General features: G+C 54.6%; 1 protein-coding gene across 2 annotated transcripts in view; it reads right to left on the reverse strand.

The window, feature by feature from the left end:
• The window catches only part of SDK2 (sidekick cell adhesion molecule 2), a 283,506-nt gene that overhangs the window by 126,533 nt on the left and 143,730 nt on the right, over nt 1–13,243 (reverse strand). For both annotated transcript variants that reach the window (XM_075562175.1, XM_075562174.1), the window contains exon 3: nt 3,012–3,118. In XM_075562175.1, coding sequence (XP_075418290.1) covers nt 3,012–3,118 — 107 coding nt within the window. The remainder of the gene's footprint in view (nt 1–3,011; nt 3,119–13,243) is intronic.

Below are 13,243 nucleotides of genomic sequence, written 5' to 3' on the forward strand. Positions count from 1 at the left end.
AATCATAGCCGAACAGCTATGGGGCCAGAATTAGGGTGGAATGTAACACTCTTCCTCGGGTCATATAGACCTGATACAATGAATTGCCTCTGGGATGTGGCTTGCTTCCAATATGCGTGGATGCTGTGGGAGACTTGTCAGTTCTTTGCTAGGTTTGGATCATGGACTTGAGCCAATGGCCTGCCATATTGCTTGCCGACCCTGGGAGTCCTCATCAACCTGCCATCAGAGCCGCTGGCCTCAGACTCAATGCCGCTGCAGCCACCAGGTCTCCCTGCTGATCTTGAATTCATCAGCCCCCACAGCTACAGGACTCAGGAGAAGCTTCTAGCCTAGCAGCGAACCCATGGATGTGGAATGTGCCCACACGTGGGACTTGCCGACTTCTACAACTGTGTGAGCCATTATCTTGACACAAAATCCTCTATCTATCTATCTATCTGTCTGTCTGTCTGTCTGTCTATCTATCTATCTATCTATCTATCTATCTATCTATCTATCTATCTATCTATCACCACTGTTTTCCTTTTTCTAGAGACCCCAGACTAAGACAGGTCCCCACTGTGAGTGGTGACACAGAGGTGGTTTAGGATGGCTCTGAGGGGGTGTGGGAGGAGGGTGCCCAACACGCATTTGCCAGAGGCCATTCCAGTCTGTAAGAGCCCAGGCGGCAGAGTGGTTTACACATCAGGCTGTTAACCACAAGGTCAGCAGTTCCAACCCACCAGTCACTCCAAGGAAGAAAGATGAAGCTTCCTACTCTCGTAAGAATTTACAGTCTCAGTTCTTCTCTGCCCTATAGGGTTGCTATGAGTTGGAATTTTCTTGAGGACAGTGAATTGATAGATAAGTAGATAGATAGATAGATAGATAGATAGATAGATAGATAGATACCATTCCGTGGTCTGCCCCAGGTAGAATGGGCGTAAAACATAAGAGTCAAACGCTTAAACAGTAAAACAGTGGTTCTCAACCCGTGGGTCGCGACCCCTTTGGGGGGTTGAACGGCCCTTTCACAGGGGTCGCCGGATTCATAACAGTAGTAAAATGACAGTTAAGAAGTAGCAATGAAAATAACGTTATGGTGGGGGGTCACCACCACATGAGGAACTGTGTGAAAGGGTCGCAGTGTGAGGAAGGTGGAGGACCGCTGCTCTAGACTCGTCACCCCGAGACACGCTTCTGACTTTGAACGGACACCATCCCCGGAAATCAAAATCACCTTCTAGCCAAACAGCAGGGAGGCACACAAGATAAAGGACCCGGCCAGGAAGACAGGAGCCCTGGTGGCATAGTGGGCTACATGCTGGCCTGCTAGCCACAAGGTCCGCAGTTTGAAACTCCCAGCCCATCCCCGGGAGAAAGACTTGTTTTTTAACTCCTGTAAAGCGTTACACTCTCGGGAGCCCACAGGGGCAGTTCTGCCCTGTCCTAGAGGGTTTCTGAGAGTCAGAATGCACTTGATGGCTGCGAATTTGAGTTTGACCTGGAAGAATGGTGTCCTACTGAAAAAAATCAGAAGCCACCAGCCTGACACCAAAAGGCCAACTGTTAGTCTATCGCAGAGATGGGAAGATAAGAGGGCAAAGGGGGCGCTGGGAACAGTAGCTGGAAGGAAATGAAGGAGTCTGTTGGCCCATTGTGAGACAGGCAGCAAGCACCACTGAACCACTGGGGCGAGGGAGGGCCAACGTGAACCCACCTGGCTAGGCAAACTTCCACTCAGACCCAGTAACTTCTTATTTTCTCTAAAACATATACTTAAGTATACTTCTTTATCCCAACAATGGCTCCCACGGGCTGGATGGGGGCCAGGGACCGGCGCTGGATTGGCCCTGGCCCCTCTGAGCTCAGTGAAGCTCCGGGCAGGCCGAGGAGGTGGTGAGGTCACTGGGCACGTGGGACAGATGGGCGTTGGGCTGGGCGGGTGGAGGTGACCCCAGCCCTCCCCCAGGCCACATGCCGCTCCTCTGGGTCCTGTCCGCTTGACAGCCGCTTGACATCCATCATCTTCATCCTGGGCTTTTCCGCCCCTCGGAACGCAGCGAGCTGCCTTTATCAAGCGCTTATTTATGGGGATGAGGCGTCCTCCGCTTCTGATTACGGTTGTTTTCCGTAATTATTACAAACACTCGGCCTCACTTGAAATTTCCCGTGAGGTCTGTCTGAGCGGCCGGCTCCTCCCTGTGCTACAGTGGTGGGGAGGGCATGGTTTCTGGGAGAAGGGGCCCCATGGTTTGGAAATTCCAGGGTTCACTAAGGCCTGCCCCACTCTCAGGTCCACCACGGAATCCTAGGCCACCCCTTGTTGAACCCCACCAAGGGACCACTCAAGAGAAGTCCCATTTCTGGACCCAGGAGGCATTTTAGGATGGGAGCAGGCCAGAAGGGGGTACTTACTGACCAGTGGCTGGGGGTCTAGGCCCTGTGACACCATTGAGAATCTCTGATGCGGCCCACCCCTTCCTCCACCAGGAGTCCTCTGGGGGGTGTTGGGGAGAGGCTATTGACCCCACAGACTTGGCAAGGGTTTACCACTTGATTTCTGTCCCCCTGCCTCTCTGGGGACCCCTACTTGTCACCTTCCCTCTCTGTCTCCCAGTGCCCCAGGAAAACCATGGCCCCTTTGGTGCAATTGCTCCAGGGCCTTGTTGGCTGGAGGATGGACCATTGGGGATGTGGGGCCCTCCCTGAAGTTGCCAGGCAGAGTGTTGCATGCAGCAAGAGAGACTCAAGCCAGCTTTAGGAAGAACCCCCCAGGTGAGGGTAAGATGCCGGGAGGAGGTTGTCACAGCAAGTGGGGCCCCTTTTAAGAGACAGAGAGACTGGTCTCATGTAAAGAACACCCAGGACAGACCCAGGGGGTACCTGGGTCACTCAAAGGGGCTGTGACCTCAGACGGCTCCTGGAGGGGAAGAACTTGGCTGCTGGTCCTGGCATGCTGGGATCCCGGGGTGGTGATGGCTGGGGGCCTGCAGACCCGCCCGCCCTGCTGGCACCCTGGTACTCACAGGCCACTTGCACCTCCGTCTGCCGCTGCAGTAGCGCCCCCATTCGGTTCCGCACGATGCAACGGTAGAAGCCGGCGTGGGTGCGGTCCAGGCTGCTGATCATGTACCTGGGGGCAGAGGACACAGCCCGTGAGCAGGGACGAAGGTGTGCATAGGTCATCATCACTGCTTCCGGGAGGAGGGCCAGCAGGAAGATCATTTCTCTCTCTCTTGTGTTTTAAGAACATCGTTGATTTGGTATTTCTATTGACAAGGTTCATAGGAACAAATGGAATATTTCAAATCAAAGGTCAACTGTTCGGTCTCACCTCCATGCTTATTTAATTCATTGGAAGGAAATATGCCTTTCCTGACTTAATATCTTTAACACACAATGAATCAAACCTTTTGAAAGCGAGCCTTTGACAGGGAACATTTTTTACACGTTTCTCTTCCGGGATCCAGAGATTCTAACCTTAAACACTCCCTGGACACACCACAGGGCTACTTGTCCCATACGGGTGTCTTGTTTTAGAATTCATAGGTTACAGTGGTGTAGTGGTCACCCATTTGTAATCTGAGAGGTTGGCAGTTCGAAACCACCAACCACTCCGTGGGAGAAAGAGGGCTTTCTGCGCTCATAAAGAGTGACCGCCCCGGAAACCCACAAGGGCAGTTCCACCCTGTCCTGCAGGGTCGCTGTGAGTTGGCGCGGACTCGATGGCAGTGAGTTTGGTTCGGTAGCAAAGTCAGTGTAACAGAAGAGATGCCAGTCTCACTCCAGGGTGGTCCCTATTGATCTTGAATCTTGATTGGCCCCCAATTAAAACTCCACAGCTCTGATCCCATGAATGCATGGCCTTCCTTGAATGGGAAAAGAGGTCTATCATCCCTTTAGAGAACACCTAGTCACGGAGGTCCCCTGCTACCCACACATGCTGCTTGACGGGTGTTTCTCTCCACATTATTTACGTGGCTGGAGGTGGCCCCAGGGCTCCTGTGAATGTCAGCGTTTTATATAGGCGAAGCAGTTAATAAAAATCAGTTCACCTACTATGAATATAAGCCACGTGTGTTTATATTTCACCCCACCCTGTCCCCTAGCTGGGACTTCATCCTGGCCTGTCACAAAGGCCCCTTTCAATGGAAGGTTTGCTCCCAGAGGCCACGAGGCCTGGCCTGGGCTCAGCTGCCCTGGGAAGGGAGGGCAGTGGGCAAGCCCTTGAACCTCCCAGTGAACAGGCCTCCCTGGGTCCTGTCTGGTCTGCTGGACACTGCTGTCCTCCCTGCCCAAATTCACACTACTGAGAATCGTGGGACACATGGCTGTTTGTGGCTGGGCACGGCTTTTTGCTGTATTAATTGAGATGGATGAAAGTGACACAGGCAGGGACGTTGGATATGGATGTGGTTCCCCAAATGCTCAGCATCCGCCCCTCCTCCGCATTCCAGACAGCCTGTCACCCTTCAGTGACGGGAACAGGCGGAGCCTGCGGGGGGCCTGGAGTGCCAGCTGGCTGTGGGCTCTTGGGTCAGGACACAGGGCTTGGAAGTGGCTCCCAAAGCACCAAGGGAGCAGCAGAGGAGTAGAAGGGGTGGGGGAGAAGGCAGCTGGAGGGCAGACCGGGGTGGTGGGGGCGGCGGGGGGTGCGTGCTGCAGGGTCAGGAGAGGGGCTTCTGACATCGGGAGCAGGGCAGGACACAGTGTGGCTGCGGGGTGCCAAGCTGTTGCCAATTCTGACTCACAGTGACCCCACGTAACACAGGAGAGCTGCCCTGCTGGGTGTCTTAGGTTGTCATCTCACCAGGGCCTTCTCCTAATGAGGCCAAAGGGTGGGCTTGAACCAGTGACCTATCGGCTAGCAGACCATCAGGGTTCTCTGCATGGCGCTCTTGGGCATAGAAGGGGCTGGGGACCAGGGGCCTGTCTCCCTGGCATGCCAATGTGACCCCATTTCCCCTCCCCAGGCAGGGGTCCAGCAGGGCCTTCAGAGGAACAAAGGACCCCAGAGTGGTCCTCTTAGATTCCCCAGTGTCCTAGGCTGGCTGACTCAGTGGACTAGCTGACAGGTACCTGAGCCTCGGCTGGTGTGTCCTGCCTGGGAGACACTGTGACGTCCTGGTCTTGCCAGGTTTTAAAATACCAGTTCTGGCAGAGGGGCTGCCACCTTGCCCACCCTCATGAACCTCACCACTGTGCCAGGACCCTCGTCACCACGGCCATCCTACCCCACCACCATCAGAATCTTCAACCGGATCAAGACAGTGTGGTTTCCCTACGTCCCTTCCTTTCACACCGCGGTTCCCAGACTCCCGGAGACCACGGGGCAGGAAAACGTAAACCACCGCCTCCACCCACCTCAGATTGACATGAGACCGTCACATTTTCATTTTCTCCGGCAGATCATTCAAACTAACCAACCCCCAAAAGGGAAGGGATGGGATGGGGTGCGGAGTACACGGAAATAGACATGGTCAGCATGCCGCTTAGAGAAGCACATTTCTTTTGGAGCTCACTCAAAGGAAAACCCGGTCTCAGCATCGGGTGATTTTAACTCACTTGAAATGTAAGCTTATGAGCAGCCCGCTAGCCATTCTCTCTGTTCTCCTTGTAGGGGGACAGGAGGACATGCTGCCGCCCAGTGGTCCGCATTTGGGGGCTTCGAATGCATCAGCACACGGACTCCGCGGTGGCCCTCGGATGACCCAGACAAGGACAATGTGCGCTCAGCAATCAGCCGGCCATGTGCGGGCCCCTTGTTCTGGAAACACTGCCTGGTTTCCGAGCAGGAAAGGGGTGCATCGGGTGCGTGCCCTTTCACCATACCGATTCAGTCTGTGTGCTGGGCAGGTCACCCAAGAAGGTGGATTCTATGAGAAAGACATCGGCACCAGGCTCGGAGGAAGGATGACTGACAACCTTCGAGAGGCAGAGAGATGACCTTGCTGGTTGAAAGCAGGAGGAGAGGAGATCAAGGGCTGCCACCGTTGTGACGGGGGTCACAGATCAGTGTAAAGACCCCCACAACCGGACCAGGAGGTAACATCATGGCGGATGGAGAGCGGACTACAGATGTCAAGGATTTCATTTTACTTGGATTGGCAGTCGGGCCTCGTGGACGCAGCTGCCAAGAAAGCAAGGGGTGTATGGTGTCAGGCAAATCTCCTCACAAGACCCCTTCAAAGTGTTGAAGAGCAAGGGTCTTCCTTTGGGGACTAAGGTGGCCCCGACACAGGCCATCTCCTCCTACGTGTGAAAGATGGGAAAGGAATATGGCAGGCTGCAGAAGAATTGATATATCTGAATTACGTTGTTGGTAGAGAGTACTGGAAGGCCCGCGGAGTCCCCGAAGAACAAACACACCTGTCTCGGAGGAAGTACAGCCAGACGGCTCCTTAGAAGCTAGGCTAGTGAGACTCCCTCTCAGTTACTGTGGACACGTTAGCAGGAGAGACCAGTCCCTGGAGAGGGACATCCTGCTTGGTAAAGTAGAGGGACAGCGGCAAAGAGGAAGCCCTCAGCAAGATGGATGGGCACCGTGGCTGTAACCACAGGCTCAAACATGACCCGCGGTGAGGCTGGCACAGGACTGGGTGGGGTTCCACTGTGCCGTGCCCACCCCCGGTCACCGTGCATCAGAGCAGACTCAACAGCACTAAGCAACAACTGCAGCAGGTTATCGGTTCGAACCCGCCCCATGGCTCCTAGGAAGACAGAAACCCAAAGGCAACTGGAAACAACACAGTCCCAGACCATGTGGACCTCAGAATCCACAACTCCAACACCAGAACAACTAGATGGTGTCTGGCCACTGCCACCGGCTCCACCAGCTCTGAAAGCGACCCCATTAGAAGGCCCTGGATAGAGGGGGAGAAAAACGTGGATTGAGACTCCCAACCCATACGAGAGACGAGGCTTCCTGGTAAGAGACCGGTGGAACCCTTGAGACCATGGTTCTTTGTTATCCTTGAGGATTGGGAATGCACCCACCCCAGGGATTGATTTTCAGCCGAATAAGAGACAGGCCTCTGAGGGGAACGATGCCACCAGCAGGCACACACACCTGAAGGCCCAAAGGACAGCACTGACTCCAGACCACGTGCAGCAGTCTTGGGAAAGAAGGAGCGATGGAGGCTGGAAACACAGGGAGGAGTGGGATGAGGGCTGCCACGTGTGGGAGCTGCCACCAACAGCCGGGAATAAAACATGTCTTCACTGTGGAAGGGAAGTCTCATCTACTCGGGAAACTTTCACCCCATTCGCAAGACACGCACGCACACGTGCTGTCACTGAGCCCATGCAGTCTCAGGAGAATTGCCTCTGGGAGTTTCGGAGACCAGCTCTATGGGAGAGGGTAGCCTCATCTTGCTCCCGTGGAGCGGCTGGGTGGCTTTGAACTTCTGGCCTGGCGGTGAGCAGCCCGACATGCCATCCACTGTGCCACCAGGGCTCCCCCAGACAAAACACTAGCAGCTCCTCGATTTTTAAAAAATTGAGCAGGATGGCCATGGAGAACGCCGAGCGGAGCATCTCTCTTCTGAGACAGAGGGGCTTGCAGGTGTCCGCTTGGTCCTAGCCCTGTGACCTGGGTACCTTGCTGAGAGTCGCTGTCTGGGAGACGAGGAGGCAGCTTCACTTGAACAACCATTTCCCCACATGCATTTCTGACAGGCAGTTCAGCCCTGACATGGGACCCCAGAGGGTCTCCCTGTCTTGCCGGCATTGTGTTTGCACAGCATTTCCCAGAATCCCCCGGCTGCCCAAGCCCCTTATCTTTGCCGAACCGGCTGTAGCTCTTATCTGTCCAGAGTGTCCATGCAGAGTGGAGCTGGGGGTACAGCCGGCTAGCAGCCTCTGGAAACTTCCCTCCTCTCACCCCATCCTCAGGCCAGTTGCCATCAGTTTCTGCCGCCATGGTCCAGGAGCTTCGTGTGGAGACAGTTTGGGCCTTAAATTCGGGGTGCGGACCAGCGAGAGAGATGGGCCAGAGGCAAGGGACTCTGGTATAAAAAGCAGAGCTAAAGAAATGGGCAGTCGGTTCCCAGGGGATGCTCCACCCCCCCCCCCCCCCGCCTGGCGGATTAGGCAGTAATCCCAGCATGCTCCGGCTGATGGTAAACAAGGCCCCTATGGGCTCAGCTGCGTTGATTTCTAATCTGCAGTGAACGGTGCACTGCGGATTAGCTAAGTAAGCACAGTCAGGCTCGTGCCTACCTGGTCTCGAGGGTCCTCCGTCCCTGCCACTATCATAGGGAAGGAGGCTCTAAACCAAACAGCGCCAAGGATGTACTCGTCACACACCGGACTGCAGGAGACTCACCAGTGGGAGTGATGGGCAGGGTGGGCAAGGGCCAGGGGGCATGGGCAGTGCACTCCGGGGGTCTGTGCGGGGTGGGGTGTCCCTGTCCAGTGTTGAGGACAGAACCTGCTATGGTTAAAATATGCGAGCCCTGGGACCCCGGGGACCCTCCTAGAGCTGGCCTTTGGGCAAGGTTTGCAAAAATGCAACAGAACATCTGCAGGGTTGGCAGGGGCCGGCGCCTTGCTTGTCCGCAGAAATCCGCAGACAGACGATGGAGCAAGTACAGTGTCCACCCAGAGCCGAGTGGACCGAGGAATGGTGGCCCGGCCATGGAACGGAAGTCGGCAGGGACACCTGCCAAGGCTGAGGTGGGAGAGAGCTGAGCGGGAACAAGGGCGTCTGGGCTGGAGCGTGCGTGCGCGCACACGTTATATGCACGTGCCCGCGCACGCCGGGAATCCAAACAGGAGGAGGCAAGGCTGAGCAACACTGGGGTCAAGGATGAGAACGCAGTGTCGCGGGTGCTGCGGTTACCATGGCAACCCATGGCCCAGACCCGCTACATCCCCACCATTGGCGGCTGGTTGGGCGGTTGGTGATCCACAGGGCTTTCATTGGCCACACTTCAGAAGTCGACTACCGGGCCTTTCTTCCTAGTCTCCCTGCATCTGAGAAGCACTTCTGGGGAATCCAATTCAGCCTCCTGGCAACACGGAGTCGCTTTTCGAGAATACAAGCTGCTGCGAATGTTCTCAGACTTAGGAGTCCAAGGACCAGCCCAGTAATGAGAATTTGGGTTGGCCACGCCCCTGTTCTCTCCCCCTCCCCCTCAAAGTTAACAAAGTGAAAGAATGAACAGTGCGATCCTGTTTGGCTAAACTGAAATGGAACCCCCCCTCCCCACCACACACCCACACAATGTATGCACATCTGTGTAGAGGTACAGGTCCCAAAGTTTGTTCCTGATGGATCACCTGTCTTGGGTTATCTACCTTTGGGGAGAAGTCTCAGGATGGGGAGGGGCGGGGGAGCAACTTTCCCTCCTGGGCGTGATGTCTGTCTGTGCCGTGAGCGCTTTCGTTATCCCACACACAACTGCTTCTGTGGTAACAATAAAACAAGGGCGTGCGCATACCTGAACATGCATCATCGCATATGAGAAGGCACGGGGCTCCTTAGGTTGGATTTGTTTGCTGATGTCAACGGTGTGCAGAGAAAAGCAAACTTGAATAAAAATAGCTTTCTGCCCCGGACTTCATATACATCAGTCAGGAGTCCCCAACCCTCACCTCACCCCCTTCTCCTCCAGCCCCATCGGTGGCTCCTGCATGTCCCCTCCGCTGGGTTCCAGGGGGGAGGTGGGCCCAGCCCCTAGGTCCTGCTCAGTGGGTGCAGTTGGGGTGCAGCCCCACGCTCTCAAGGGTGCCTCTTTCTCTGGCATGCCCCCAGCCAGGGAAATCTATTTCCAGCTCCTAGGCAACATTATTTAAAGTAACAGATCTGCCCACTGTTTTCCTGACCAGGGAAACCCACGTCCCTCTACCCACAGCGCAGCTCTCCCGAGGACTCCCGGGAGGAGGGGAGGCAGCTGGCCAGCCTCGCCTCTACAAAGCCCTTGCATCCCATTGCTGCCAGGAATAGCGCCCGCCTGGGCTGGTGGGACCCACTCATTGAAGCTCTGTTGTCCCACCCGCCTGCGGAGGCCAGCCCAGCTGGGAACAAGTCCAGGCTGCCCCAGAGGCAGGGACAGGGATGAAATGGGAGGAGAGCCCGGCATCTGCCCCGCCCTAGTGAGAGGGTGGGGTTGGAGGGTGTATGGTGCTTCCTTGCCGGGACTGGGGGACAGGCTCAACTTTTGCTTCTGCTTTTTGGTAGTCGTGGGACTTGGGAAGATGATGGAGCCCTCCTGAGCCTCAGTTTCCCCACTTGTACACTGGGGTCAGTGCTGCCCATCTTGGCTGTGAGGATGACAAGCGACTCTGACCCTGAGTGACCTGGGGCTGGTGCAGGAGCTGTACTGTGAGGGAGCAGGGGTGCCTGCCACTGTGGGAGGGTGCATGGTAAAGTGGGGGCAGGGGAGGCACCCTGTGAAGGAGGAGGACTGGCAGAGTGACAGGGGAGAGGAGAGCGGGCTCTTAAAGGAGGGGGCACAGATTCCCTGACTGGTAAATTCCGAGGTTTGTCCATGGGGAGAACCCCGGCTGGCCTCCGCATCAGTGAATGGAGGGGCTGCCACGCCCTTTGGCCCACCGCTGCTTGTCACCTCTCCAGGCTGGACCTCAGGCCCTCAGCTGCCAGCGGAGGCAGTGTCCTCTTCAGGGGGCTGCGGTGGGCAAGCATGAAGCACATGCCTCCCACAGCCCTCCTCTTGGTCTGCAGCACACTGTCACCCTCCTTCCCAGGGTGGGATTCCCAACCTCTGGCCACCTCTGTTGTGGTCTCAGGGGAGACCAGTGTCAGCCCCTTCCTGCCTGACTTACAACCTTGGTCTCCAGCCAGTACAGAAGAGTCACAAAGGTGTGTCCTCAGGGGCTGGTGAACATGTGGATTGACCCACCTTCACTCACCTATTTGTCCATCTCTTCATCCATCCACCCTCTATCTATCATCTGTCTATCTATCATCTACCAATTGATCAACTTGTCATCTAGCTATCCATCTCTTTTGGTCAATCAATCATATCTATAGCTCTGTCATCTAGATAGCTAGCTATCCTCTATATCTATCCACCTGTTCACCTATCTACCTACCACCCTACCTGTCTTCAAGTTAGCTATGATCTATTTCTACCCATCTACCCATCCATCCATCCATCCATCCATCCATCCATCCATCCATCCATCCATCCATCTATATCCACCTACCCACTAACTCATCTATCCATTCATCATCTGCTAATTCTATGTATCTTATCTATCTACCTATCTATCCGTTCACCTACTGACCTATTCTATCCATCCATCCATCATCTGTGAATCCTATGTATCTATCTACCTATCTATCCATCCACCTACCGACCTATTCTATCCATCCATCCATCATCTGTGAATCCTATCATCCCTTAATTCTATCTGTCAATCTGTCGACCACTCTATCAATCTGCCAATCATCTAGTAACCATATCTATCAATCAATCAATCAATCTATCTACCACCTGTCAAGCAGATATATTTATCATGTATTAATCATGCCTATCCACCTGTCACCTATTAACCATAGCTTTCTATAATGAACAAGATATTCACATGAAATCAAAACCAGAGAAGAAAAGGTGCCCAGGGAAGACCTTCACCCTTGTCTCCCCCTGCTCTGTCTTCTGGCCCCCGCCCCCACCCCACTGAGGAGGCCACACTGTGAGTTTCCAGAGTAGCATCTCTGCGTCCCTTTATGCAAATACCAGCCACTTCAAATGTACAATCCCCACCCCTTTGTAGACAGGAAGCAGGGCCTCCCTCCTCATGGCTCTCTCCCCACCGGTGCGTTGTGCAGGGAGAGGTGCATCTTGGGGGTGTCGTCACAGCCACACAAGAGCTCCCTCTGCTTTCCTGACAGCCTGAGTGGCCCGGGCTCTCTTAGCAGGAGGAAGCCTGGTGCTCTCCGAGGTAGATGGGCAAAGGGAGTGCCAGCCCCGGGAGGGCCACAGGGGTGGGGCAGAAAAGAGGGGGCCCAGGAAACTCCCACAAGAGTCCCCATCCGTCATGGGCTGTCCCACTGTTTCCCAGCAGGACCAGGTAGCTCAGTCCACTGGCTGCCCCAGTGAAGACGGGCCAGGGTGCAGGGCACGTGGTGAAGACGGCCCGGGGAAGAGCCGAGACGGATAATTGGATTTCAGAGACAAGAGATGAGCGAGCAGGGGAGAAAATGACTGTCTAACAAATGTGGCATCTTCCCCAGCGCGGGGGAAGCACAGTGCCCTTTTTTGGATCGAGTCCTTGAGTGTCACAGTTGATATTTAAAATGATTCTTACTCACATTAAATAAGATATTTCAATTCCATGAAGCTGTCAGTAGCTGATGCGGACACGAGAAATAATAGGCGCGCTCTCCTTGTATTGTCCTCGTTAATAAATCAGGCGCTGGGGAGATGTGTGTTGTGCTCACCGAGAGGAAGGGCGCATATGCGTGCACACACACATGCTACACATGTACACTCACTTGAACATACCTGTTCATGGGTGTGCACACCGCACCAAAACACACCTGTGCACATGCACACACCCACACATACGCCTACCAGCAAGCACATTCTTACACACACGAACACATATGCATGCAAATTCCAGCACATGTGTGAACACATAAACACAGTCACATGCACACTGCTGGCACACTCACATACACACAGCCATGCAGACACATGTCCACACACGCACATACTTGTATAAAAATGTACACACATATGTGTAACACTCATCTACACATGCACACAGGCCAATGGTGTGCCCATATGCTCACCCTGTCACACACACTTGTACTCACATTTATGCACAGACATACATGTGAGCACACACCCCCCACTCAAACACACACATGTGCTCATGCACATACAATCCCTGAGTGCACACGTGCCACAGACACTTCCATCCAAGATATGCAGGACTGATGCACGTCCACCCAGGTCCGCCCTGCTCAGGCTCCTCAGATGTCTCCTGACTCTGGACCCAGTCATGGATGCTTTGTCTCCTCCTTAGTGTGTGCTGGAGGGACCAAGGTGTGTGTGCGCACACACACACACACACACTATAACACATCACAACACACACAGTGCACACACATACACCGCACACACTCACACACACAAACACACACAGAGCATGCTCAGTAACAGATGCTGAGATTGGAGGTGAGCGAGCCTCGGACTGACCCCAGATATTCAAGCCAAGCATCCACTTGGGAGGCCAGAATTGTCATGGGCTTGTTGACTACGTCATGATGTCGTTGTCCTCCATC

This window comes from Tenrec ecaudatus, chromosome 10 (assembly GCF_050624435.1).
Source record: "Tenrec ecaudatus isolate mTenEca1 chromosome 10, mTenEca1.hap1, whole genome shotgun sequence".
NCBI lineage: Eukaryota > Metazoa > Chordata > Mammalia > Afrosoricida > Tenrecidae > Tenrec > Tenrec ecaudatus.